The sequence below is a fragment of the Athene cunicularia genome, assembly GCF_003259725.1.
Source record: "Athene cunicularia isolate RWA chromosome 5 unlocalized genomic scaffold, athCun1 chr5_part1, whole genome shotgun sequence".
In the NCBI taxonomy this organism is placed as follows: Eukaryota; Metazoa; Chordata; class Aves; order Strigiformes; family Strigidae; genus Athene; species Athene cunicularia.
The window spans coordinates 25,205,574-25,233,235 of record NW_020799101.1 but is presented as its reverse complement, the minus strand read 5'-3'; the positions used below and the strand labels follow the sequence as shown (position 1 = coordinate 25,233,235).

The 27,662-nt window shown below is 40.0% G+C and overlaps 1 protein-coding gene across 1 annotated transcript in view; it reads left to right on the top strand.

The window, feature by feature from the left end:
• Window positions 1–27,662, top strand: part of TTLL5 (tubulin tyrosine ligase like 5) — a gene marked incomplete at its 5' end in the record, with an annotated part of 131,512 nt that overhangs the window by 65,653 nt on the left and 38,197 nt on the right. Inside the window, one exon of the mRNA XM_026849274.1 lies at window positions 11,358–11,500. Coding sequence (XP_026705075.1) covers window positions 11,358–11,500 — 143 coding nt within the window. The remainder of the gene's footprint in view (window positions 1–11,357; window positions 11,501–27,662) is intronic.

Here is a 27,662-nt window from a genome sequence, read left to right as displayed (position 1 = left end):
TACCATTGCACAACACATGTGGGACAACCAGATGATGTGTGCCTTTGAGGATCCAGCATTAACGTGATAATTTCATTGCTGAGTAGGATAATAAGGAGGTATTTGAGTTCAGAAGGTCATAAGAAAAGAAGTAAGAAAGCCCCTGTTAAAATTCCCCAAATTTCAACTAAATTAGTCTTGAAGATAGTACATTCTTCCCTATTTTGTGAAAAATGGTAAGTGCATGGAAGTGCAAGGTCCATGAGAGTGTTTCGGTTGAGGGCTAAAATCAGGTGGAGTTCAACATATCTGTTCTGTCCAGCCTGCTGCCTAGCCAGTCAGAATGTGTATACTAATTGTCAGTGAACAGGCTTCTAATTTGGAACTCGCTGCAACACTTGCTGCTTTTTGCTTGTAAGGTAGGGGAACACAGGGAGGAAAGATCTTGAATATATCATAGGTAGCAGACGTGAATGATGTGGTTATTGGCCAGAGAGACACACAGGGATGCCACAGGAAATCAGATTTTATTAAAAATGCTATTGATAGATTAATTTATTAATTCAGTGGGGATATAGTCTAGGTCTGTAGCAACAAATTTTTAATGTTATGGGCATTAGAGATATTAAATAATTTCTTCTGCATTATTTTTCACTATGGTAGATGCAGAAGAGATACATTTTCCTTCCAGGTAATGAAGTTAAGCTCCTAGGAGAAAAGACAGGCAAAAAAATGTTTTGTATGACTTGTATGGCTGGATGGCTTACATCTAGGAGTTCAGAAACACAACAGTGAAGTGATACAATTTCTGCTGAAATGTGTGGTCAGTGGTAAAACTGGTATGGAGGACAGAAAAGCAACAAAAGTTCTTATCTGTAATAAGGGCCCTAAAATTTCCTGTAAATTAAAGCAGCGAGTTTTGCTCCACTAGCAGGTATATATAAAACTGAAATAAAATGGGATTTTAATTCACCCAGATAAATATAATTCAGACCAAAAAAGACCCCCAAACACCCAACCCATGTCTCGATCTAGTAGAATTCTTTGAACCGAGAAAAATAGCATCTAGTGGAACTGGTTCTTGTTGTTCAAACTTTCAAAAACGTTTTTGACAAGCTTTCAAGAAGGACTATTAAGCAAGCCAGGTATCTGTAGGGTGGAGGGTAGAGTTTTGTTATAGATCAAAACCAGACAGAAAGCAAACAAAAGAATAATTAGCCAGTTTGCTATACAGCAAGTGGTAACTCAATACGCAGAATACACACGATGGAGTGTAAAAGATTGGAAAGGAGGAGGTTCGTAACGACTGGCATATTATTAATTGAAGAATGAATATAAAAGCAAGTTATTGCAAGGTAATATGGGGTGTGAATTTATAGTAGATTAACTACTCTATAGTGTTCATCCATGTGAATACATGCTTGTGCAGCTTATATTTACATGAGGTAACTGCTTTTTACTTTCAGTATAATGTGGGCTACAAGTATCCAGATTTTCAGTTACTGTGAAGTTACATGTGTGCTGTAAACCCTACCTCCTGATAATTTGTCAGTACCTCTGCATTCTTTTGTTGATTATTATGAGAAAAGCTAAGAGAAATTTAACTACTGCATTAACTGGGCAAGATTATGACAGAAGTAGTTCAGTGCCTACAAATAACTGATTACATGTCAAGCAATAATTTTAACTACTTAAAGTAATAGGCTTTGAATTAATAATTTAGGGAAGAAAAAATGAGTTTTGTTCTGGAAAGCTCAGTGGACATGCCCGTTCAAAGTCAAGTGGTAAAAGCAACAAACAAAAATGATTAGCATGTTTAAGGAACACGAAAGGAAACAGCGTGTAATTATGTAAGCATCAATTACATGCCCTCTCTTGAAATACTGTCTTCAGTTTTGCTTGCCATTCCTAAAGTGAATTCAGGAAAAACAACTAGGATTCACAGAGGAGTGGCTTCAATAATTAACTGCAAAATGCATTTTTAATGAGGAAGTGAAAATATTGTTTGTTTGTTTAGGGAGGAGATAGGTGTGAAGGAATTAAACAGAACAGTTGACGACAAGGTAAATAAAGTTGATTTTATTCACGTTTCTCATAATAAGAAGGGGATATACAGTATAGTAGAAAGACATCAGAGTGAAAACATAATAAAAGTGAATAGTTATTGTCACAGAATATACTTAACCCTTTGAAACGTCCTGCAACAAGATAGCATTAAGGCAGAAAGCTTAACCAACCATGGTTACCTCAGATAGAATAATGAACATTTTGTAAATAATAGATCCCTAGGTTTTAACATACATAAATAACAAATCAATTTTCCTTATCAATAAGATGGTTCAGTTAAATGCAGAGAAACTAAAATTTTTTCCATCTTCTGAAGTATCTCAGGTAGGATAACAAATTTGGTGGGCCATTGCTCTGAACTGACCTTTTGTCTTTAATACTAAGGAACATGTGCTATGCTGCTGCTTCCATATTTATGACTTATTCTTTACTACATTGTTTTACTGTAGTCAAGCTAAATATTTCCTTTATGATGAGAGTACTGACACACTTGTGAGGAAACCAGTATTTGAAATTAGCAGTTTCCCTAATTATGGCATGCAAATGTTTGCTAATGATTTTTACAGAGTGATGATGTCTTTGACAGTATGTGCAGTGGTTCACCTGCAGTGTTGTCACTGTGTTAATGATATTTGATTTAATTTTTCAATGGTCCTGAAATTTTCTTGTGCAGTTTGCCCATTGCTTAGCATGAGCCTATGATAGTAACAGTGCTGTTAGAAAAATCAAGGCAGATACCTTGGTGGTGAGCTTGGGAATGAAGTCTGAAGATGCAGTTCAGTAAGTCCCTTTCACTGTATACGGACTTAATTGCCTTTCTTGCCTTCATTTGTGATATAGGGACCTTACTGGCTACTAGCTTACTTCTGGACAGCTGAACTAAGAGGGTTTTTTTGTCTGTACCTACTTTTAGACTTTGGCCTTCCCCGATGGATAGGTGGATGAAGGCTGTGAGCAAAATGATTCAGACTTCTTTTCCCTCTGCTGTGTTCCTTACCAGGCATTAATCCTAAAGGCTTTATTTCATGTGTGTTTAGCATGAAATATTTGTGTGCTTGTATCGTGGGACTTTCAATGGGGAAGACATTGAAATGCACAGCATATGTGTAGATCCAGAGCCAGGTGGCTGGGTCCTGGATATGTATGGGTTTTATTTTGTGAATAGCATGCTACTTCTCTAAAATATGCTGTTAGGTAAAAAGGTTTTCTTCTGCAGTGCTGGATCTGTGTGAGGTCCCTATCACTGGCTGGTGTGGGGGGCTGCAGTTGATATCTACCAGGCTGTAGTACTTTGTAGTTATTAATGCTGGTGAACTGAAGAATGTGTTGAGTTGGCCAGCTTCACCAAGAGGAGGAGGAAGAGGAGGAGGGGAAGCCTGGTGGGAGCTCTGCCCCTCTCTGTGAGGGAGAGTGTGAGATTTCAGGACCCGGCTATCATTAGGAATAGCTCCAATTCTTCTGTGCAGCCAGGGAGTTTAATCATAGGGATAACATCAGACCACCCAGGCAAGGGCTATACTGAGCTCTTCTCCATCTCTGCCTCTGTAGCCAGTCGGTGCCCGAGATCCAGCAGCCAGGATTCCTGCAAACATGCTGACGGATCCATAGGAGGATGGACACTTTCCTCATTCTACATTTTTAATTTGGACAGAAGGTGGAAATTAGCAAGAAGCAGATGAGTTTACTAAACCTTAGGACAGGGGAAAGGGAGTGAAGAAAAATTGGAATGGGCATTTTACAGTGCCTGAGAGTGACCTTGTGGGAATATATGCCACAAGAATCCCAAAATAGCAAACTTCAGCTTAATATCAGCTACAACAATATTTGAACTCACACCACTCCTCAGTTACATGGTGTGGTATCCTGGCCTGCCTTGTCCTCAGAAAAGTGCCACAAAGCAAACTGCCAGTGTGCCAGAACACACTGTACAGGTCCCAGTGGGCATCAGCTCTTTCAGCTCTAGACTTGAGCAGCGCAACAAGGTGACTGCAAAAAGACCATGAAACTCTGGGTGCGGCAAATATCTGCAGAAATTTGTGGGGGTATTTTCCCCACCAAAGCGTATTTTTCAGCGTTAGTCCCTTGCTTTGACTCAACCCACTTTATCTGAGTCTAAATCAGATTTATTTTCCTTATGTAACCATTTGGTTGGCTGATAAAGAGGTAAAAGAAAAAAGCATCTCATTGTAACTAGGAAGAGAAGCAAGAAGCCAGGAGATGAAGTCTGAGGGATATTTTTCTTTCCTCTTTCACACAGCTCTACACTGCTTCAGGGCCTCTTCTCATCCCCAGGCTGTTCACACAGGAGCTGGAATTACTTTTAATACTACTGGTTTGTAGCATCAGCAGTAATATAACTGATCTCAGCAGAAGTTGTAGGAAGCTAAAATGTCAATGTAGTTTCTTCAGTGCTTGAATTGAACACCTTCTGCTCTGAGGCCCCAAAGGGAATAGGAGCAGAAGCTTTTGTTATGATGCAGCAACATCTGCAGACCTGCAGAGAGTTACTGAATGGGCCAGGTTGAGCAACTAGAACTCCCATTATGGGTAAGATTACACCCTGATCATCAGACATTTGGTAGTACTGTGCCTTATCAAAATCACTCCCACTGGGAGGTTTTAGGCAGAGTGTGTCTAAATGAAAACCTGACTTTTTCAGGAGAAGGAAGAGGGGAGTTAGCCATCCACAGCAGCAGCACTAAATTGTGGGGTGGTTTTTATTTTTCATTGTTAAATGGATGCATACGCTGGAGACACTACAAAGGAATTTGCAAGTTTGTCAGGTTTCCCAGGAATGTCTCTGGCAGGTCTTTGTCTGGAACATTTTCTGGAGACTGGAACAGTTGTGCTCTGTATGCATATGTATATCCTGTAAGCTGGTAAGTTCCACGAGCAGAAAAGGAATGTCACAGGCTTTTGGCCAGATCAGCCTTGGTACACACACAGATTTCACAATTCCCAGCCTGTTAGCCACCTTCTGGCTGGTTGCTTCTGCAAATTCAAATCTGTACATAAAATGCAGGTATTTTAGTATGGGGTGGGGTCAGCAAGCTGGCCTGGCTAACAAAAAAGTGGCCCTAGAAAAATCTGTTTGTATTACATGGTTTCCTCAAGGAATTTGTAGTAGATGTATTTCGTGCTACTACTCAATGAAAGTGTGTGTGTGTGTTAGAGATTTGTGGTTTGGGGTTTCCTTTGCCTCTTAAGGAAAGAGGCAGGTGAAGATCCTGTGATGTTTCCCATACTGGGGTGGCCTATTGGATTCCAGTATCTCAATGCATTAAAGTAGGCAAAGCAGGTGGACTGTTTCCAACAGCACTGGAAGACCTGAGTGCTCTATTAGACCAAGTCGTGCTAGCCTGTACTAGATCACAGATGTACATGGCAGCCCTGTGGTGAAGCCAAGAAAATGCAACATGCACACTGGGGAGAGGGCAGATAACAGTGAATATTTATATTGTTATCGCATCTAGTCATAGCCATCTCTGAAGGCTGAAAGAACAAAAATATAACTAAAAGAATGTAGGATTTTTTTTTTAATGGCAATTTGTTAGCGCTTCCTCTCTGTTCCTAGGAATAAAAATATTTCACTGATCTCAAAAGCCTCAGGGGTATGTGTGTCATGTGTTTGAGGAAGGCTTGGCAGGTGAAAATACAGTGACTACAGAAGCCAGGTAAAGGGAGAAAATAATTTTTTTTTACAAGCTGTTGGATAAAGATGGCATTGCTGATGAATGGTAAGTAATAAAATGGAAAGTTAGGGATTAATTGAAGGGTCTTGAAGGAGTCAAACAGCACACAGGAAAAAGTAGATGAAAAGGCAAAGGAGAAGATATTACAAATGATGAGACATTTTGCACATTTTCAGTTTTCTAGTGGTACGCTTCCTTCTTTGAGCTTATGATATACTGTTATCCTGTCTGAGGCATCAAAACCTAAAGATTCTGGTCTGGTCATCAGGTAGAGGAGCAATGATCTTATGTGTGTCTTACCATGATTCTTGTCCAATCTTTCTTTAAAGGAAAAGGGGTTTTTTTAGTGAACTGCCGATGTTCATATATACCTTTGAAGGGTTGATAGGGTACATTGTGCCAAAACCTTTATGGCATTAGGTTTCCTCCTTTTTCAGACTGTGAACTTTTTATCATATTTGAAGGGTTTTTTTGGAAGAGGCAGTAAATTAGGCCTGTGATGACTGTGTTCTTTTGGCATATCTCTTAGTCTTGATCTTTGAAATATGGCTTAAACTCTGGATCCATTTTCCTCCTTGACAGTCAGAAAGATCCAAATGGAAATGTAAGATGTGTGAACTGGAGAGGATGCAAGTATAGCTCCAAGTAAGAGAAAGGGTCTTTAAACTTTGTTAGACCTCCAGTCCTCAGCACAGGCCACAGGTTGTGACAGGCCTCTGGAAGAAAAATACTAAGACTGCCAACTTGGGAATGTGAAGTAGGCATTTTTTGTAGTGTATTTCTTGTTCAGTGTTGTATCAGTGAAACAAGTGAAACTCAGGATCTGTTGTTCAGGATGTTGGTAATGAAAATTTAAGTCACTTTTCCACTCTCTGCCAAGAGTGACAGAGTAACAACTTCTAGTGATGATGTGTCTCTGATCACCCTGGCTGACTCCTGCAAACCAGCAAAGAGAAACACTCAGGCTTCTAGGAGACTTTTCTTGAGTCTGTGGAGGCTGATCTGTGGCACTATCTATCTGTTTATTTATTTATTTATTTATTTATTAATTTTTGGCCACTATTAATATTTGCTGCTTTATCCTATTTGAATCATTAGAGAAGATCAAAATGAAAATACTTTACTATAGAAAAAGGTTATTGAATATGATAATGAGATATTGAAAGAATAGTATAATGTAGATCAGAAATGTGAAAGCTATTAAGCTCCTCTTCTGACTCTTGCTTGTGATTTCTTAAATGTACTATACAATGGGCCTTTTTCTGTAGGATGCAATTCATTAGAAATAATTTCTATCCTGGAATTTTCTTTATTCCTATCTGTATTTGGAGATTTCATATTTCCTATTTAAACTATAAAGCAGATTAACAGAAACAACCCCTCAGCTCTCATGTCCAGCACTTTTGGGTATCATTCTGTGTTGTGGCCTTGCTTTCAATCTTAAATTTATTCAGAAGTAAATTTGTCTGAATAAAACAAGACCATAGAGACCAATTTTTTAAGCTTATGTGTGTCTACTGTCAAGAAAGCAAGTGTACTGTAGTCATAAACCTGTAGTGCTTAAAAATTAAAAAAAGATTTTGGCATTATGAAATTTTGGCTTATTGACACTGTATCGAACTAAATATAACAGCACACATATGTGCTGTTAGGTTTTCTAACACAAGGCTCTATTTATCGATATGGCTGTGACAACCCACATGTTCTTCCCTATTTCTTGGCATTAGATAATCAATAGAAGTACATCATTGTCTCTCCTGCTTCCGTAAGAGCTTTTGGGGATTTCTATCTCATTGTGTTCTTCACATGTTTCTTTCAACTTGTGACCTTTTTGCTGTTCTACAACAATTTAAAAGTTGTAGCAAAACTTTATGAATCATTCTATCATGAGAGATACTAACTGTGTATTATCCTGCCTTTTACAGACTCCACAGAAAACATTGATGTGAGGGAGAGATGTTTGAAAGTAGGAATGCTTGAAGCATTCTAGCATTCTCTGTGCAGTGCAGCACACAGGTCTCCTGTCATACAGTGTCAGAAAAAATACTCTGAAGTCCCTCACTGGTAGTGAAAAAGAAAAATCTTACCAAGCAGGAAAGTTTGAACCCATCTTGATACAACTCAACATGAAAACTAACTTTATTCCTGCAGATCTGCATCACTAACCACCTTCCCTGTTGAGCCCCACTAGCCTGCCTTTCTTGGGTTTTGGGGATTTTTTTTTTCAGGGGTTGGTATTGCTTGTTTTGTTTTCCACTACCACGAAAGTGCAAGCTATTCTTTATGGAGATTTTGGTATCTGCTTTGATCCAAGTATTTGCCTCTATAAAGGGAAGAATTACAGTTTCATCAGGTGCACAGGAGGACTAGCGACTAGAAAATGAAGCCGCTCTGCTGAGCACAAATGTGTTGCGGGTGCCCCAGAATCCACCAAGGCAACATCCTGGCCAGCTAATTACAGCAGCTGAAATGTCTTAGTGCATGGCACAGTTAACAAGTAGTAACACCCATCTGGGTGGGCTGGCTGCAGCTAAACCTTATGCTCATGCTGGTGTTCTCTCCCTTATTCTGAATCCCTTGACTGTATTTAATCCTGCTGTAGTTTAAACACCTGTCTTTCTGGTATGTGTGAAATCTCCCTACTACCCGTGCTAAGCTGTTTGCTCACCTGCTTTGCTTAGAAAGACACCTTTCAAATAAACAATGATACAGTTTTAGAGAGGAAAGCATATCATAATAATAGAGCAGGAGTGAGACAGTAATTCATCAGACTAAATGGTTATTGGTATTAAGATGATGAGGAGAGAAAATTGGATAGTCATCTTCATTTCACACATTGGATGTGTTGGCAAAATTGTGATCACTGTTGCTGACAAGCTAAGAATTGTGTATATATATCCTATTTAATTTACCATGTTGGCCTCTGTTTGCCTCATTTGCCATTCTTGATTCTTTTCAGACAATAAACTCTTTGTGACCAGAAACTGTCATTGTTAGGTATTTGTATAGTGCCTGGTACAATCAGAACTAAACCTAATTTGAAGCTTTCTGTTATTGCAATGACAACGCTTTAGATTTTAATTAAATTCTACAGAAGACAACAACATTTAAGAGTGAGGTAAAGGCATCGAAGTGCAATTTCTGTGTCCCACATGGATTAAAGGTAGAGGCATCAAAATGACACTTAATGCTGTTTTCCATATAAGTTGGGTAGCACTGCCCATTACTAAACTTGCCTGATATGTCCCACTGTAAGATCTTGTTTTAAACTGCTTGTAATGTTCTGAAACTTTATCCATTTGGACTCATGTTTTCTATGCTTAATGTTCAGTTTTCAGAGCACTTTAAGGTGAAGTGTTCTGACTAAAACCAAGTCTGAATTAAAAAAAATAATTCTGTGCATTTTAATATCTACAGAACTTTTCTTTTAAATCTCTGGATCTCCCATGCTTTGGAATATCAATTTGGAATTTTAAATTTTATCCAAGCTTGATTACACAGTAACTATCTAAAAAGCTTCTGGTGAAATATACTCAGCAGCACCTGCTAAGGCTTCTCAGCTTCCCTCTCCACACTGAGGATGCTAAACTGAATTTCTCTGTATTTGTGTTTCTAGAGTACTGAGGTTTGAGGCCCCATTCTCCTGTGTTCTTAGTGACCTGGTCCATGTTGGGTTGGGAGCCTGTCTGACTCAAATTCAGAATGAGTGGGAATTCTGCCAAGGTGTGGAGAACAGCTAGGACAAGGAGGTTGGAAATTTGGACCTGGACACAATTTGGGAGAGGACACCAAGAACCATTCAGGTGAAAGGACAGACAAAACGAGCAGGCTGGGGAGGGGAATAAAACTAGAACCACTTGGATATAGGGCATGTGAGCAACTGGAAGAAGAGCTAAGAATGAAAGTATGGGAAGGCAAGTTAGATAACTACTCCCCTGGAAAGTTCTAGGCCTGAAATGGTGTGGCTCAGGGGGGCCAGGAGTAGTGGGGAGGCTAGTGTTGAAAGCCTGTAAGAATGAAACTGAACTGATCAAACTAAGGAGAATGACAGCTGAAACATTGAAGCTGGGACAGACTAGGTGAGAATAATGACACACAAACAAGGAGCAAAGAACAGGAAAGGATGGAGCTGAGAAGGGATAAGACAAAAGTGTTTGCTTTTGGAGAAGTGGCCAGAAGCCTAGTGAGTAGCCACTATAATTTAATCCTGTCCAGAACTTGAAGTAGGAGTTAAGATTTCTGAATTTACAAAATGCTTAGATGCCTTGTACTACTAAACCACAGAAGGAGTGGCAACCTACTGTTTTGCCAGTTGAAATGGTAGTTTGTGTTCCAAAGTTCAGTCAAAGTCTGCAGTCCTGTACAAGTCTGTTGTAGGTATGAGTGTAGTGTTTTGCAGTGAAGCTGGTATGTACTTGTTTGAGTAATTGCACACAAATTCTGCTACAAGAACATTGTTAAGATCTCAAAGCTGGGAATTCACAAGCTATGCTTAAATTGTCATGCTTAAGTGACTTTATAGGCATCACCTTTAAGATCTGGAGTAGATGCAGGGCTAGTTGTTAGACTCTTCTTTCTGTCTGTGTCCTATGTCTCATTGGCTATATGCCTTCCAGTTGCCACAGAAGCAAGCAGGGGCAATACAAGTAAGTCTTGCTTACCATATGACCTTAATCTTGGTGCAGAACTGGGATGTGATCATGTAATTAAAGGCAGTAATAAACTAAATTCTGGCATTGCCTGACTGGGAATCTTAGCTTTGCAACCTTTGTAGTGCTTTGTAACCTTCATAAATATTTTTTTTCGAGTGTAAATTAATACTATACTGCTGTAGTAGATGCCATTATGTGAGGTATTCAGGCTTTCTTCACTAAACCAACAGATCGTGCCTGCTTGCAGAGTTTGATCTTTCAAGAAGCAACGCAGGAAGAATGCTCAGAGAAAAAAACAATGGAATACATTTTATATGCTTAAAACTGTATAGATAATTTCTTTAGATCTTGATATAACAAACATAGACGTAACGTGATTTTAGGCTACCATTAGCTAGTGTATTTACTTGTGTGAACAGTTTGCAGGTGGTTGCGTGAAAATTTTCTTTCATATGTGGTAGAGTTTTTGGTTTTGGATTTTACACATGCTGTTGGATTGTGCCTGTACATATGTATAGAGAGGGGTAGATAGAGAACAGATGCATACAGCTGGCTGAGTTACACAGCTCATGATGATTGGGCAGACACTCTGGTCTCTGCTTAGTGTCATATGAGCTTCTAGCTTTTGATTAGTGCATGTAGAGTTAATTTTTCACATGGCAGGAATGATGTTGCTTTTTTACTTTGGGATTTTTGCCCCATCTTTGTTCTTTTCCTCCTTTGTTCTTCTGTGAATGGAAGGATTGTAGTTTTAATGCTGGTACTTGAATTTATCTCAAGCATGGTGACTGTTGGTGTCATCTCTTCCACTGCTTCATGCAACTAGCGTAGTTTTTCTGCATCTGAAGATTTCACTTCTCCAGCAGTCTTAGTTCTCTTAGTACATACTCTATCCAGTTAGTGACACCTTTTGTTCTTTTCTTGGCTTTTAATTGTTTCTGATGTCTTTTTTTTGTTTCCTCTTTAGTTAACAAACCTGAACTTGGCAAGCAAAGGGAATGCAGCTGCCCCACAAAGCTACCGGTCACCACTCAGCAAAAGAGGGTCATTTTGGGCTGTTCAGTCAGACACTCATATAGCTGACAAAAGATCTGTCTCTTCAGCAGTCAGGTAAGTTAAAATTGCTGCTCCAGCCTTTTGAAGAAGAATGCAGTGCAGTCAGGAGATCATTCATAATTGGTGTTTGGTTTCTTGCTCAGAAGATAACATCTATGGGCCTACTATGTTCTTTTTGGGACTATCCTAGATACTAGGCCTATGAAAATAGAGCTATGTTCCCAGAGCTGGCAGGTTCATGGTGAAATAAGGGCATGAATGAACATGTAGAATGAAAGGCAAATATCTATTTCTCTTCAATCATTTCTCACTCCTGCATCTGTAAGTTTAGGTTTGCTGATGTTGAGACATACATGCAGAATGCAAGCTTATACCTGATACGGCAGAAATTTCCACTAAAGCCTCTTCTTCACGCTTTTTCTTTGAATATCAAGTTTAGATTGTTCAGAAATAAAGCAGCATCTTGCAGTGTTTATTAAAGTTTGTTTTTCAGATGGCTTCTTTATGCTCTTAATTAATTTTGGACATTGGAATTTATATTCATGGCTGATATACTCATGGAGCTCAGGGCGGAGGACTGTGATTCTGCAATAAAAGCATTCTTCCTGGCGTTGAAAGAGCAGCAAGATTTACCCCAAGGATTCTGGATCTTGGAAGCTTGGAGCAAGGCAAGCGTGCTGCAGTAGTCTGGGCTGAATACAGGCCCACAATTGCTGGATATTTGAGGTTTTCCTTCGCCACTTCAGTAAATACTATTTATTCCTTTGCCTAAGCCTTCATTTTTGTCTTTTCAAATACAATAATGAGGCAGAACTTCTCCAGCACATGAACTTAGGACTGGAAAGCACTGTATACATTAATATACTGATTCTTGACATTGGTGCCTGGATGCTACTGGAAAATGGAGAGAGGTGAGAGAGAGACACACAGTGCAGAAGGCATGTGACCTGAGTGGTCATCTGTTCCCAGATGGGTCCTTCAATAGGAGGATTGGAATGGGATTTGGAAAGCTCAAATAAAATTGTTCATATTTCATCAGTCACTGCTTTTTCATCCTGCCTAAAGAAGAGGAATGTGAGAAATGAATTCCTAGCCTGTTTCTGTTCCAGCACTATGTTTGCCTCTGGGGTTTAGAGTTATTGAGAGAGGTGGTGGTGATTCTGCTCTTGGAGCCCAGCCAGGCGAGCTATTACCTAATCCAAATAAAGAACCTATCCAACAGGTGTAAACTGTCTTCCCCTCCTATGTAGCTTGAGAGAGCAGCAGCATGCAGGCTGTCCTAGAGCTTCTGTTCCTTTCTCAACTCTTCTTGCACCTCTGCGTGGTCTCGGTTATAGCTGGAAAAGGTTTACTCATTATCAGAATCTTCTGTTGCAGAACTCTACAGAAGTCACCGTAATTACCACATTGCTCTGAAACTATTTTTATATTTTACCAGTAGATCTGAGAACCTACCATTTAATGCCCGGAACTCCACTCTGAACGACTTCCAGGGCTGTGCCTCACCCAGCATTGTGTACATAGTTTAACACCTTTAGAAATTCTGTTTTATTTTGTACAGCAATCCTAGTACTTCAGAATTGTCTGGTCACAGCTGGTATAAAACTCCATCTTCAAACCTTTATGAACCATTTAGTCTTTCAGTACTTTGGTTGTTCTGTTTTTATCCTCAGAGCTAGAGACAGAAAGATGTCTTAAGACTCTTCATTGAAATACTTTATCTTCATGGCTGCTTGTATAGAATGGCCAAAATACCAGGAGTTAAGTTTTATGTAAATCTGGAAATGAAAAAGGAGATTATTGAGGCTGTGCTGGATTACTTGGACTATTAAGTTTTATTTAATGAGAGAATTCCAAAAGAAATATCAAGGTTGTGATATATGGAGATGGCTATCTTGTATCGTAAATACCTTTTTTGCTACTTGATCTCTTACATTGGAGCAAGCAGTTCATAGAAGGTCATCTGATGGGTGTCAGCCTGTGCTCAGTGCCAGATGACTGAAGAAAAGCTGCCTGTTTTGTTCTATTAAGGTTCTGATCTATTAGTTGTAGAATTCAGCAAGGATGGCAGTGTTTTATAAATGGATTTCTTAACTGGCTTTCACTTGGCTCCAGTTCAAACATCTGCCTCTGAAACTCAGTCCTTACAATTTTTGTATGGTTCTATGGTAAACCTAAACAATTTTAGTGCTCCTAAGTTTTGTTGAAAAATTTTGTTTTGGTGCTTGCAATCTATAGGATTCAGGCTATTCTTACTGACAAATCCTCCTCTTTAATTCCCACTCTCCCAATACAACTTATCTAAATGTTTCTCAAAAGAAGTTCTCTCTTATTTTGTTGAATTCTTTCAGCTGTATGAGATGAGGTGCCAAATCAATAGTCTAGTTGCCAAAAGACAAAGGAGATCTTGAATTTGTAATATAGAGACAGAGAACAGCTCTGGGTATGTTAAAATGTTTTTTTAATAAATCTGCACTGCTGTGTCTTTTGAGATTGTGTTTTTCTGGTCACTTTTAATAAGGATTGGTGCTATTCCCACTCAAATGATGGTTTAGGCTTTCACTGTACCCCAGACAAAGAAGCCTGCTGGGCTACACAAGAGGTGAAATGTTCCAAGTTGTACATGGGCTTACTTCTGACTACTGTAACATGGCTGTCAGCCTCTGCCACGTTTGCTGCAGCCCTGCCTTTCTTGTCCTCTGTAACTTGTTGAGGCTGTGCTAAATCTGTTCTCTCCTTTAACTGTAGTCCTGTTGCAGTGCCCCATTTCAGTTCTATCACAGCTTCTCACTCTGTCCATCAGGCAATATAGTCACCCTTTCACATTCTGCTGTAAAGGCACTAAACATGGCTACGTGTTTGTAATAGAAGTATTTAAGATTCCCATATATAATTTTTATCACAATTTTAGTAATGTAATCTAAGGACAACAAATATGAAAGCAATTCCTTATTATCCAATGAAACTAAGTTCCAGTCGCTGAAGTCAAGACCCTACTAGAACCGCTGTTGAAATAGTATTCTCTTGAAAGCATTCTCGGTTGCATACTAAAGGTAAAAAAATCTGGTGTTTAAGAGAATGAAGCTTGTTGATTCAGAACCTAAACTAACTTCTGAGTACCTGTTGGCACATAGTTGCATAATCCCTAGTGCTGGGGACGGTAGACGTTCCTAGAAGCTTCTGGCACTGGAATCTGCAGCTGCTGTGTCACTTTTTTCTTGAAAAACACAGTGGATTTCTCCTCAAAGAATAACATGGGCTCTGCAGGTCACTTAATCTCCAGGAGCTGGACAAAAGCTAGTGAGAAAGATTGCTCTTGACTGGTACAGCTTTCTGTGTTTTAAGTTGGCATCTTGGATTCAGTAGAAGCCATTCTTGTTCAGGTTCATCTTTTAGAACTCATATGGGCAGTCAGTTGGCAAAAATTTGTCAGTGGAATGGTCAGTGTTTTCTCAGACCTCTGTTTCATTAGCTTCTTGTTCTTTCATAACATCTTTCTCAAACCTAAAGGCAAGACCAACCTAGCACTTCTAAAGTACTCAACATATTTTTCCCTTGGATCTTCTGACAGATTTATCTAATTTGGTTAGGGCAGGCAGGCAAGCAAGCAAGATTCCTTGTCATCAGTCAGAGAAATAGAATGGCAGTCCAAATTATACTAGACAGCCTGGGAGGACTACTGCAGTTAGGAACAAGGGATTTTCCTCTTCTCATTGCTTGACATGCCCAAAATACTTCTTAGCTCATAATTTCAGCCAAGGTGCTCAGGTTCATCGAGGAATGATGTTTGTTGGCAGGCTGTCTTATCTGGGCTAAATTGCATAAAACCAGACTTTTTCAATTTTCTGATCTAAGGTTTTCTAAGTTTAATTTGCTCTGGTGTCATTCTCAGTGGTAGTAACAGCAGGAGATGCTCAGGGCTTCACAGGCTGTGTGCACATACCTATGATATGTCCGGGTTCCCAAACAGGCTCTACTTTGTGTATTTTCATTTTTATTTTTATTACCTGGAAGTACTGAATGGGGTGGGAAAGTAGAAGATGCTGCCCAGACATTTGGCATCTCAGGCTTTCAGGACCCCAAACAGTATGCCTCGTGTCTGGAAATTCTGAAGATCGATCTCTCTCTCTCTCTCTCTCTCTATATATATATATATATATATATAAAATGCGCAGTAAGCCTGCAGCTTTTTTGAAGAAATCAGACTTCATGCCCATTCACAGCATAGTTAGAGCATTCACATAGTAGGTGCTTCTGAGTCACATTGCATATGTTTACTGCTCCTGTACAAATCAGCTGAACAATATGGGTGCAGGAAATCCAGTACCACTTAAAACATTATCTTCCTGTGCCTGTTATAATAGCAAATATGTATTTATTTTTATTCCAAAAATTGTACACAGAAAAATGATTGTACACTCTTGCACACCCCAGCTCACAAACTAAGACCCCTGTGCCACATCCTCTGACAATCTTACACTGCTTTTGCAGTCTCCCAAACCAGGAGATTCTTTTTAATCACTGGCGTTTCTTAGCCTCTGCTGGGTAGTAGATACTTTTTAATCATTCTTCGCCATGTAGTGTCTGCTACTGCTTTATGTTGGTTTTATTTACTGCTAAGAGTACCTGTACTACATGTTCTAGATTTCAGATGTTTTCCTCTGATCATACTAAGTATATGTCATTTGGACTTGTGAGAATATAGAAGAATCTCTGATCTCTTTTTGAGAGTTTGTTCTGTGCTGGTGTAAATGGCTTCTCTATTTCCACTGAAACTTTGCCAGAAAGACCTCGGGCAACTATCACAGGCTAATTGTGGTTCACTGGTCTTGATCCTTTGTGTCAAAGGGGCAGCTTGCTGTGTTTGATAGAAAGGGAAGGTAAAAGTGGCTTCATTGTTTCCTCAGTTTTTATATTAAATTTTGGAGGTGTGAAATGTAAAAGAAGAAATCAGGCTTGTACCTTGACTAGACAGGCTCTGAAGAGCACTGAGAAGAGTGATACTAGAATAGCCAAGAGATGTGCTAACGTGCAAGGTAATTTGCACGGTGACAGAGTGAGCAGTTGATGGAACAGTCTTGCTTTCTTGCAAGACTTACGAGCTAGGCCAAGGTGGGCTTAGCATGGCAGAAGCAGCATGGATATTGCAGTAGGGGCTGTGGGAAAGAGCTAACTCCCTATGGGCTTGCAGCTGGAAGTAAGGAGAAGAGAATTCCCATGGATCCTGGAAGCTAATACCAAGTTTTTATAAGACTAACACTATTTCTGTTACATGTGTTGCTTTGTAGTTCTGCATCTTAAGGGTTGATAGCGACTTTATTCTCTTCCAAATCATTTGTTTCAAGCTTCTTGCAGTCTCTTGCAAGGTAGAAGCTGCTTGACTGCTGTCCTAGGCCGCACTTGCCAAGTGGTCAGAGCCTCTTTGTTTGCACCGCATATAGGTGCAAGCTAACTTGTATGCTGCACTGATGCCTCTGGAGGAACTGAAGGGAGAAAGCAGCAGACACTGAGGGCTACACAACAGGCCTTCAGTTTGGTTTGAGCAAACTGCATTGACCTTAACACCTCCCTACCTAAGCAGCACAGAGGTGCCAGAGCAGCAGCAGACCAACAGCACTGAGTCCAGCCCTGTGCTAACATAACCACATGTGTGTTCCTTGTTCCTCATACTGCTTGTCCTCCTCTCTTTTCTCTTTATCTCTTTAACTTAATGCCTAAATCAATTCAATTTCTTTATTTGAGGTAGAGGAGTAATTGAGGGTGGGTATAGTGATTTTCCGCGACTGATGCCCTGTCTGCATATCCTCGGTAGCCCTGTCACATTGATTCTGCCTGTAGTCCTTGAGAAGCATTGTTTCTGAGAGCCCCAAGTTTGGGGTTTGGTCTATTATTACCTTCTGTTCAGAGGAGGTTTGGGGAGGGTGGGCAAAAAAATACTGCCTGGGTAGTGGTACGTTCTTTCAACTCATCCTGTCTCTAGCTTGTGCATGTTCTTTCTCTACCCATGCATGTTTGTGTCAGTGCAATCTCTTCTGGACTTTTTTATACATCTCCCAGGGTCACTGGTGACAACTTGTTAACTGTGGAAGTGAACTGGCTGACTTAAACTTCAGAAATACATGGCTTGCCTTGGGTTTGGTTTTTTTTTTTTATATGTATTTTGGTCACACTAAAGAAACTTGTAGTGGCAGGTCCAATTACTCTCCATCCTGCTCAGAAATCGCCCTGTGCCTCAGCGCCATGGGTTGGCACAGTCCTGATGGATCCCTGCTTCCCACAGCTAGGCCTTGGCTCTGTCTGTCTGGAGCCTCCGGGAGAGGAAAGGCGGAAAGCTCGTGACTTGCCCAGACAGTCTGAGGCCTGGCCCTGCAGCCTCGGCTCCCCAGACGCTGTTGAGTCGGACTTGGCTGGCAGCCGCTGCGCTGTTACTTTTCCGAGGTAATAAGTGAGATTAATCGCAGGACCCTTTCCAGAGGCAAAGGGGGTTTGGGCCACGTGCAGGGAGACTGTGGGAGCCAGTGCTGGGGCTGTGAGCTGGAGGTGAGAGCTGGGGCCTCGCAGCAGGGCAGAGCGGGACACCAGCGGACTTGTGTGTGGCCTCTCCACTCAACTACTTCTGTGAGGCTTTGCTGGAGCTGCTGCCTGGAGCCTGCCTTGGACTGGCTCTAGCTGAACAAAGGGGGCAACACGTCTGCATTACCTGTGTCTGCTGGCCTTGGGCAATTAAACTCTTGCAAATAGCTCTCAAAATTTGAGTGACTTCCTTTCAGAGAAGATATGAGGATATTTCCTTTTATTCCCAGCAAACAGCCCATCTTTATAGATGGAGGGGAGTGACAGGGGGTTCATACCTTTCCCCAAGCCAATACTGTGCAATGGTTTTGGGTTTTATCTTTTCAGCTGCCTCCACAAGCTGACCTTACCCTAATGTTAATATAGGATTTGCCATCCTGGACTGAGCTGCTAATCTGTCTTGTTCTCCCTCTGTGCTTCAGAGCAACTACCACCATTTTCAGTAGAAGCACAGAGAATGTTCTGATGGGCAGCAGTGAAATTCCCTGTCTGGGGAGGAAGCTTGCTTTCACCTTCCAACTGTTAACAGCTGGCTTGTAGTTCTCACAATACATTCTGTTCCACATAATCTAGTGTGGATGTTGTCGTTTATCATATATTTTTACTTTGTGGAAAAACTGTAGTCTCATTGAGCTGTAGCAGTGAGTTCCACAGGTGAATTACATATGTGAAAGTTTCCTTTTTTTTATTTTCCCAAATTTGCCAAAAGTCTTCAGCAACCTTATTACGTGAAGGCAAACAGAAATGCTTGAGTTATTTTTTATACTATTTATTCTCTATGTTTCTATCATCTCCCTTCTTATTTTTTGCTCCTAAACTAAACAGTCCTATTCAAGTTCTAAATGGAAATCTTCCCAGCCCTCTAATAATGGTCTGGCTGTCTTTATAGAGATGACAAAAAATGAAAACAGTACATCAAGTAGGAGTAAAACATTGGTTTTATGTAAGTAACACTATTGTATCTTTAACACATAACTTACATATATTAATATATCTTGCTGGCTTCTGACCATGCTAAACACTGATTTTTATTTTTTTTTCTTAATATGCAGTTGTTTTTCTTTGATTATTGCAGTAAATGTAAAACTAAGCAACAGGTATAGGCAGTTCATGCCGATACAATTTTTTTTTTTCTTTCCTTACCAGTGAACTCTCCTCTTCCTGCTTTCAGCTGCTACCAGTGGATTTTGTTGGTTGTGATGGAAGTCACATGCTGTTTTCTGTTCTAATAAGTGTCTAATTCAATATAGAAGAAGTTGAAATCTCTTAGTGTCTTGCAATACTTGACTCACAACCTCCCTGCAGCCATCTGTGATCTTAAATCTCTTTGAGATATCCTGTGTAGGTTCTAGGTATTTCATGTTGCAGAGTGACCAGCAGATTTCCCTTTCCTCTGCATTTATTTAAACCTCCCAATCCACTGTTAAAATACTTGCTTTTCAGAGTGGTATTCAGAGGGTTAATGTGCCTGTAGCTCTCACTTCAGTAGCTCTCATGGGGGAGATCGCTTCTGCTGCTTACAGCCTTCTAGGAATGAGGGGACCCCCACAGTCTGGTGCTCTGTGGGAGCTGCTCTGGCCACAGCAGCCTTTCTCTCTAGAGGAGTTCTGAAAGGGTTACAAGGGAGCCTTGGCTGTTTCTTTGAGCTATTTGGAAAGGACGGGCCTCAGACAGCTTGGCAGGAACCTGGGGCCCTGTTTTTTCCAGCCCAACCCTTCCTTCTGCACAGAGCTGTCAGGGAATCCCATGAATGTCTGGTTTCTCCCCTTTCTTAATTTATTTAGCAATACTTTTATCCGTCCCCAGCTCTTCCCCACTCAAGGACCTCAAGATTTGTCCATTGATTGGTCTTGCAGGTAGTGAGGTAGAAATGAAAGCTGTGATACCATGCCATAGCTGTTGGAATTAGTTCACAATTATGCAGCTGCGAAGGGCATTGGGAGGTTTCCCAGAAGAGCATTCTTTCTGGCATTGATTTTAGGGCAGGTCCATCTGGCCTAAGAACAGAGGGATTGAATGGGCCCATCTTTGAACTGTGCTATTCCTGTGGGTCACAGTAAGGCACTTTGAAATCTCAGAGCTGCATGTTCTGTATCCTCCCTACCAGACACATAACAGAATGCTGCTTTGTAAAAATGGAAATCCCCTTGTAAGCCAGGCTTATTAAGGATAAGACAGGTTAGCAGCTTTTCCTTCATTTGCCTTGCTCTCCAGGGCTGTCCTGAAGTTGAACTCATTGTGAATATTTTTGAGATTTCCAGGTCTGTGCTATACCTTTTCACTTCAAGAAAGTTGAGATGTCTACAGGGTAGTGTTAGAAATGAAGTTTGGCTACTGGTGAGAGAAAAGATCTTGAACAGTTGGTGTTGCATAGCTGAGAGAGAGAAATTGAATTAGGATTATCTTGCTATCACAGTAAGCCTGTCAAATGTTGGGAGCAGGGTGTGATCTGAGATCCGTGTGGAAAGCCTTGCCAGAAGGCAGCCCTCATGTGGGGCAGTCTCTAGACAACTCTCTGAAGTCAGTAGCCAAAGGCCTGGAGTCAAGCTCGGAAGAGTTAAGGGTTTCACTGACCAAGGGCAAATGCCAGAGCAGGAGATAGCAAAAGAGGCCAAAGGGTTTTCCTGCCTGCTAGCCTTTGTTTTGGGGCTACCTTCCATTGTGAAGTTTCTACCACCAGTGCACATTTTCCATCCAGCCTGAGGTCATGCTTTAGCTTGGCTTGCTCAGGATGAGCGTGGTGCTCTTTTTTGGTGTTTTATCTTGTGATAAAAATGGGAATTCCCTATGAAAAGCACAAAGAAACCCCTTTCCTATCCCTGAAAGTGTTAGTCAGCCTTTCCTATGAAGATCCTGCTTTGTCACATGATTTTCCCCACCTTTCAGACTGGGAAAGTTTTGGAGCTGACACAAGAGTGTGTGGATTGCATGCTGTTGGCTCCCTGACAACCTGTTTTTCTCCAGGACTCCTCTGTGCTGCAGGTATCAAGCAGCAGCTGTTTGTGAGCCATTCAGGGCTCCAGCATTTAACAGAAACCTCTTTTGAAAAAGGGAGAGGGGGAAAAGGAAGGTGTAAAAATTCAGGAAGTATTTCAGCTTCCTTGTGCATGTGGTGACAGCTTTTCTTGGTGATCCTGCTCACTAGCTCATAGCTTTTTGAAGTGTACATATATTGTGTAATCTGAAGAAGATGGGGCAGCCAGAACACCACTGTGGAATGCAAGATTCTTGTTTAGAGCATAGTGTGAATTACAATAATGAGTAACATTCATGGTTAGTGATACTTTCTTAGTCTTTATCCAACACTATATACTATCAGCCAGTGAGCAGTTTGACCAAAATGCTCTAGGTAAGAGGACTTGGTTGGTAATGAGAAAGAAAGTATTTTGGTGTCTCAGGAAAGCTGGTTATTGGATTGTCCAAAACCAGTGCTAATTACAAAGATTTTTAAGTGCACTAAGGCTCTGCAATGTCACAACAGAAATACTAATGTATCCAAAGCCCTTCAACATGAACACTTATTTCTAGGGTTTCATTCTGTAACAATAGTTGAAAGATGGGTATACAAAAAAAAAAAAAAAAAAAAAAAAAAAAAAAAGAGGGAAAAAAGCTAAGTAGTGCTTTAAGATACCACAGTTTCCAGACACTCTCCTGTTGTACTCACTGAACTTTTAACATTTCTCATCCAATTACTGTCCACAGCAAACCACGTGGGGAAAGGCCAAGGCAGCCTGGTTGATCCAAGTCTACTGAAAACTGGCCCTGAGACAACAACCTTTAGTAAAAGGAATTTCAAAGTGAGAGAGCCTTATCAAAGACACTGTTTATGTTCCAGCTGCTGGTATCCATGGTGTTGCGTGGCTTCTTTGCTTGAATATCAGATTGCACCTGGCTCAGTAAATGTCTTCCACTGCCCTTTCTATCTTTCTGCTGTCTGGCACATGGAACTTGACTGAAAAGTTAGTGTAAGATGATTGTCATCTGGCAGTGCTGCACATGCTACTTGGCAGTTCTCTGTCAGGGATCCTTAGGCTGGGCAAGAGTCACCCTTTGGAGCAAAAGGGCTGTGGCTTATGTGCTCTTAACCTTTTGTATGTGTAAAGAATTCTTTATTTGCTTGTTGCTGAAAAAAAGTTGCGATCTTCTCTGTGAAGAATGTAGCCAAGTTGTGCTGTGAATATCTTCAGTGTTGAAAATTGAATTTTCTTCAAAATTTAGCTCAGAAAAATTTCAGTTTGATAGACTGTGAAGAGGAGGAGGAAACCTAAAGTCTGGACCATCTGTTTCTTTTTTGATATTGGAATAAAGATGCTGATGAGTAAAGAGGTGTCAGCTTCTCTTCACTTAGCATTTTGAAAAGCTATAGATGCCAAGACTTGAAATTGAGTAAGCTTAAGAATTTTGTTTGTTGCTGCCGATGACTGAGTTTACCTCCGCAAGGAAGTAATAGTCATACCAATGAAGGCTTGGCATTCCTAGAAAATGTTTGAACTTTCAGATCCACATGTATTTTTTACAACTAATACAGCATTTTCAGGGATTTTTCTTTTCTGAAATTTTAGCCACAGAACAGAATAAATGAAATAATATTCTTTATATTAGTCAGAAGCTCAGGTTTGACACCTATATTTGTCTTTTTTTGGTGCTGATGAATAAGTATCTAGGATTTATGGTTTCTATCACTTAATAATTCTACTCATTAAAGATGACATACTGCTTACAGTGCAGTGACTTCTACTTCCCTTGGCTGTTTCCTAAAAGATTTCAAACTGTGATATTAAAAAAAACCCTTGAAATAACTTGTTAGAAAGACTGTTCTGTTCAATATATTTCTGATTTCAGCTCCATTAGGAGACCCTTGGGTGTAAGATTCTTCAACAGTCTCATCATGCTAAAGATTTTGGCTTCTCTGTAAATATCTTTTGGTGGATGATAATTTGAACAGCAGTTAAAGGCTTTCCAACTTAGGCAGTCAACTTCACAAAGAGAACACGATCTCATATGTTGTGAAGAAATCAACAAGGAAAACATTGTATGTGGAAGATGTAAGCACAGGCTCTTAAAACTCCGAGAGCCCCAAAAGTGATTCTTCAGAGACTTTGCTGCTCTTAAGATGAGGTGCATTGATAAACACATCTCTTTCTAATAAAGACCGGCATATACTCAGAATATTCTCCAAGAGAGTAAGATTTTTGGTTCTTATTGACAGCAATCCTCCATGCCTTCTATTTTCAAAATTCCTTACCCAAAAAAAAAAAATATAAAAATTTAGAGCTTATTCCTTATGAATAATTTCAACAAAGGCTGGCTATTAAGATCTTTTGGAAGAGATGCCTTTCATAGAGTTTGGTTTTGAATATTGAGGACTTACTAACCTTTCTTCAAATTTGAAAACCCTCAAGAAGGAGCTATGTTTTAATGTGGAATTAATTTCATTAAAAATCCACAGGAGCAATAACTTTCTATTATCTATTAAAGTTCACAAATAATTTTTATAAGTAAATGCATATAATAAATTTAAAAATTATTTATTAAACAAAATACCTTAATAGGTACTGTTAAAACAATTTTGGAAGCCCAGTTTTAATAACTGGATTATTCTGGTATATTTCAAGAAACTTGGATCCAGTCCATTTTTAGTCATTTAAATATTTTGTCCTTCTGTTCAGGACATTGTTTGAATAACTGATTTTCGTTTTTTTCAAAGGTCAGAGTCATGTTTTCATTTGTTTCTGAAATTCTACTTTGCTGTTGCTAACCCAAATCACATAAATATGAATGTATCCTCTACTATCTGTGTAAAGGGTTCAAAAGGTATGCACAAATTTCTAGGTTGTTTAGAGGCATAGGAGTCAGAATATGATTCATGTAGTGCAGTGCTTTGTTGGTATTTTCTAAACAGAACAAATTTTTTGTTAACAAATTATGACCTCTAAAGCAGTGCAGAACCTGAATATCTTAGTGTAGACATTAGGCCTGTGTTACTGAGGAGCATTTCTGTGAAAGGGAAGAGAACTGTAGTGCTGGATATTTTGCTGTCTGCATGTCTTGCTCTGAAATGATCTAAATTCCTGATATCACGTTAACTTAATTCATGGTGAATTGTTCTGCTTGTTGCTACAGAATGCATGCATCTTGTTTATCAAAATCTCACTCTGATGTTTATGATGCATATTGTTAGGTAGCAAAACTAGGTTAACAACCACTCTTTTAATTTATTTTCAGGGGCTTTTTCTAGTGTCTGTTATTTGCCTTTATGCAAGAGGTTGCTTACTGTCTCATACATTCCCGACTAGTCTCTAGAGCGCCATAAACACAGTACCCAACATGAAGGTTAACCTCGTTGCAAATTACTATGTTCAGTTCAAGCCATCTGGAGGCCATGTTTGGACTCTGATTTGTCTGTGACTCTTATTTGTCTTATTTCTTTTGTGAAATGTACTGGTTGTGGCCTTTGTGAGAAAAGCCTACTCAGAACATTTGCTGAAACATCATGAAAGGCAAGAAGTATAAAGAAGTGGCATATAATGGAGATTTCTTGATTGGATACTGGATGCTATTGTTATTGTCTTCTCTTGATGTGCCTTATCTATACTGGGAGGAAACTCTTGAAAGGACATTATTCCACTAAGTGGCTGGGATATTTTAGTCTGCCCTTATAAGGGCTTAGCATCTGCAGCTGCATCTTTGATGTGCTCATGCTTAGCATTACATGCAATCTCTTGGTGAAATTCCTGAGGTAGTGATTCCATGGTTCCCATCTGTGTTCCTGAGTCTGGGAGCTTCTGACTAATTATACAATTTTCTCTCTACGCTGTAGGAAACAATTCTATTCTGGCTCTAGAAAAAGGGTTTGGGTTGGACTGGAATATAGGATTACATAACTTTTTTTCATCTTTAACCACAAATTCCTGTGAAAGCTATTGCACTTCCTCTGCAGATACCTGCTCTTGGCTTTTGGTTTCCAGAGTCATTAGAAATATTTAACACCCATATACAGTCCAGAAGACCTAGCAATTGAAAGGCCTGGCCAAAATCAGTCATTAAAGAATCCCTAGTTGCATCCCAAAGTTGCATCCCTAAGAAAACATCATCATCCCTAGATTCCTATTCTTCTCAAACCCCAAGGGGAAAAGATGGATATAGTATGCAGTTGGGATGACCAGCAGAGCTGGCACAACTGCTTCACAGACTTTTCTGTCCACACTGAAGGAGAAGACATCACAAATATGGGTGCCTGTTCAAATGGACAAAACCTAAAAGCTTTTTTTTAGGTGTTGCAAATAAAACCAGTGCTTACTGTCTCTACCTCATAGCCTGCAGTTGTAAGCACAAATCTCATGTAAAAAGAACTTTAAGCTCTTAAGTGATCCAAATAAGTTTATGTAAAAAGAACTTTAAGCTCTTAAGTGATCCAAGTAAGTTTTGTGCAACTTGAGCATCTTTAGCAGACAGGGTCTGACAGAGAGGGATCTTTCAACAAATCCTAGACAAGTCTGGGAATTGCCTTTTAGAGTGTGCCAGCTCTTTGTACTGCTCAGTGTTATTATCTGAACATCCTTTTACTCATCTTCCTCTAATGACAGACTTTGTCTGTCATCAGCTTTAGCAGTTTCTTGGAGAAGGATATTGTCACCGCAGTTTATTGAGGTAAGCCTGGGCCTTTTCTGTAGTTTCAGAGGTGTAATCACAAATTCCCCATTCTCTGTGCTTAATTGTGGTCTGTCAGCTGGTCTGCTTGGTCAGCACATGTGTCGCTGCCTGCTGGGGAAAGAGGGAGACAACTGAGTTGGAGCTCTCCCACAGTTTTCCACTCCACCACCTGCTTTGGAAGTGGCTGTAGAACTGCCAAACATGCTGAAGTGGTTAAGTGTACCAGCTCCTAAAGAAGCTGAAGGGGAGGAGTGGCTTTTGCCTGATGGGTTTTCAAAGGGAGCTGAGACTTTGAAGTTCTGTTTTAGCAGCTGCCAGGTATGCTGCCTCAGCCCTCTGCAGCACTTTTGCCCCTAGCCTTCATGTGGTGCATTCTTTACAGTGCCAGGATGGAGAGAGGGAAGTAAAAGAAAATTAATTAAACCAAGAGTGTGGTCATTAACAATAGTGTTGCTTTATTATATTTTACTCTTTGAGTTGTAGTGCCTTGTGCCATGTGTCAATGAAGCACCTTGCACTTGCTTGGGCCTATTAGAGTAAATAATTTATTTCACTTCCATTTTCTTTGTCTTTCTAATTACTGCTTCCTCACCTCTCTTCTGTTTCATGTGCCCTCTCAAAATAATCATAGTAATTTTAATCTTTTGTCCTGTAATGGCTGCATAAAATAGGCAGAGATTTACATCTATGATGCCCCATAATTCCTTGCTGAGACCAGAGGGACCAGATCATCTTTCAAATAAGGGAAGAGAGAGACAGAGAAATGTGGTGGCTAAACTAAGGCTTCTTATAAAGCCTCTGTTAAAGCAAGAATAGGCAGCACTCACTGCTGTATCTGCTGGAGGCAGTTAGCTGGGAGCTTCCCCTTTACTCACAAAATTCTCTACCAGAAACAAGATGCTGTAACTCGGTTTATTCCACTGAATATTGAACTTCTTTACGATAATGTGAACTCCTCTAATTTTTCTTGTTGAAACATTAGATTACTGGAAATGCTGCAGGCTGAGCTCTGTTTTCAGGTAAAGAGGTAGATAGATCCCAATAGGAGGTGGGAATTTATGGAGCAACATTAGGAGTGGAATGGGGACTGTATTCTGTATAGCTTAAAACAAAAGACCAGCAAAGAGGCCAAAATTGTTGTAAACTGAAATAGTATCTTCTGGCAAGGCAACATGTTTCTGTGGTATTAATCCTTGGAGGACAAAGTGCCAAAAAAATGGGGAGATTCTTGCTCTGCAGTACTTGAAGAGCTTGCTTTTCCAGGTGAAGCTCTATAAAAATAGAAGTCTTTACACCCTTTTCTTGCAGTACTTTCTAATTCAGTCCTGGTATGTCATTACCAGTTTCTGGAGGCAATGGAGGGGAACAGACGCATAGGAAGTTTTGGGAAGGAGGCGCACTGGGGCTTTTTTGTTCCAGTGCTGGCTATAGATTTTTTTTTCTAAGATATTTACTCGTTTGGTATTAAAAATTGAGAACTTGTAATTCAAAATTGAACCTGCCATTCTGTTCTGAAGTTATTTTTCAGGCTGCATTTTTCTATCAACAAAATACAGCCAATGTTTTTGAAATATACATTGGGATTTTGTAGCTTTTTTTTTAGGGAAAATTATTTTCTGAAAAGTAGTTTCCTGCAAGTTGGGTATCTCTGGAGGATTCTTAGAAGGAACACGACAGACCTGGAAAGGTTCTGTCTGTTTTACCTTGAGAAGAACATTGCTAGGAATTTGTGCTGCCTTGATTGAAATAAACACTTCCAGAAAGTATCTCCCATTACGTCTAAGGAAGTTGGGTGACCAGTGGAGTGAGGGAAGAACTTACCTTTTATAGTACACATACAGCGTTGTATGGCCGTCATGAGTCTTGCAGGTATTGTAAAAGAGCTAGCACCACAACCATGGGATTACTTTGGTGCCAATGTGCTATGCTGCTCATAGAATGGCTGAAAGTCTGTATGTCACTGTGTCTAGTACCTACCTGTGGTGTCTGT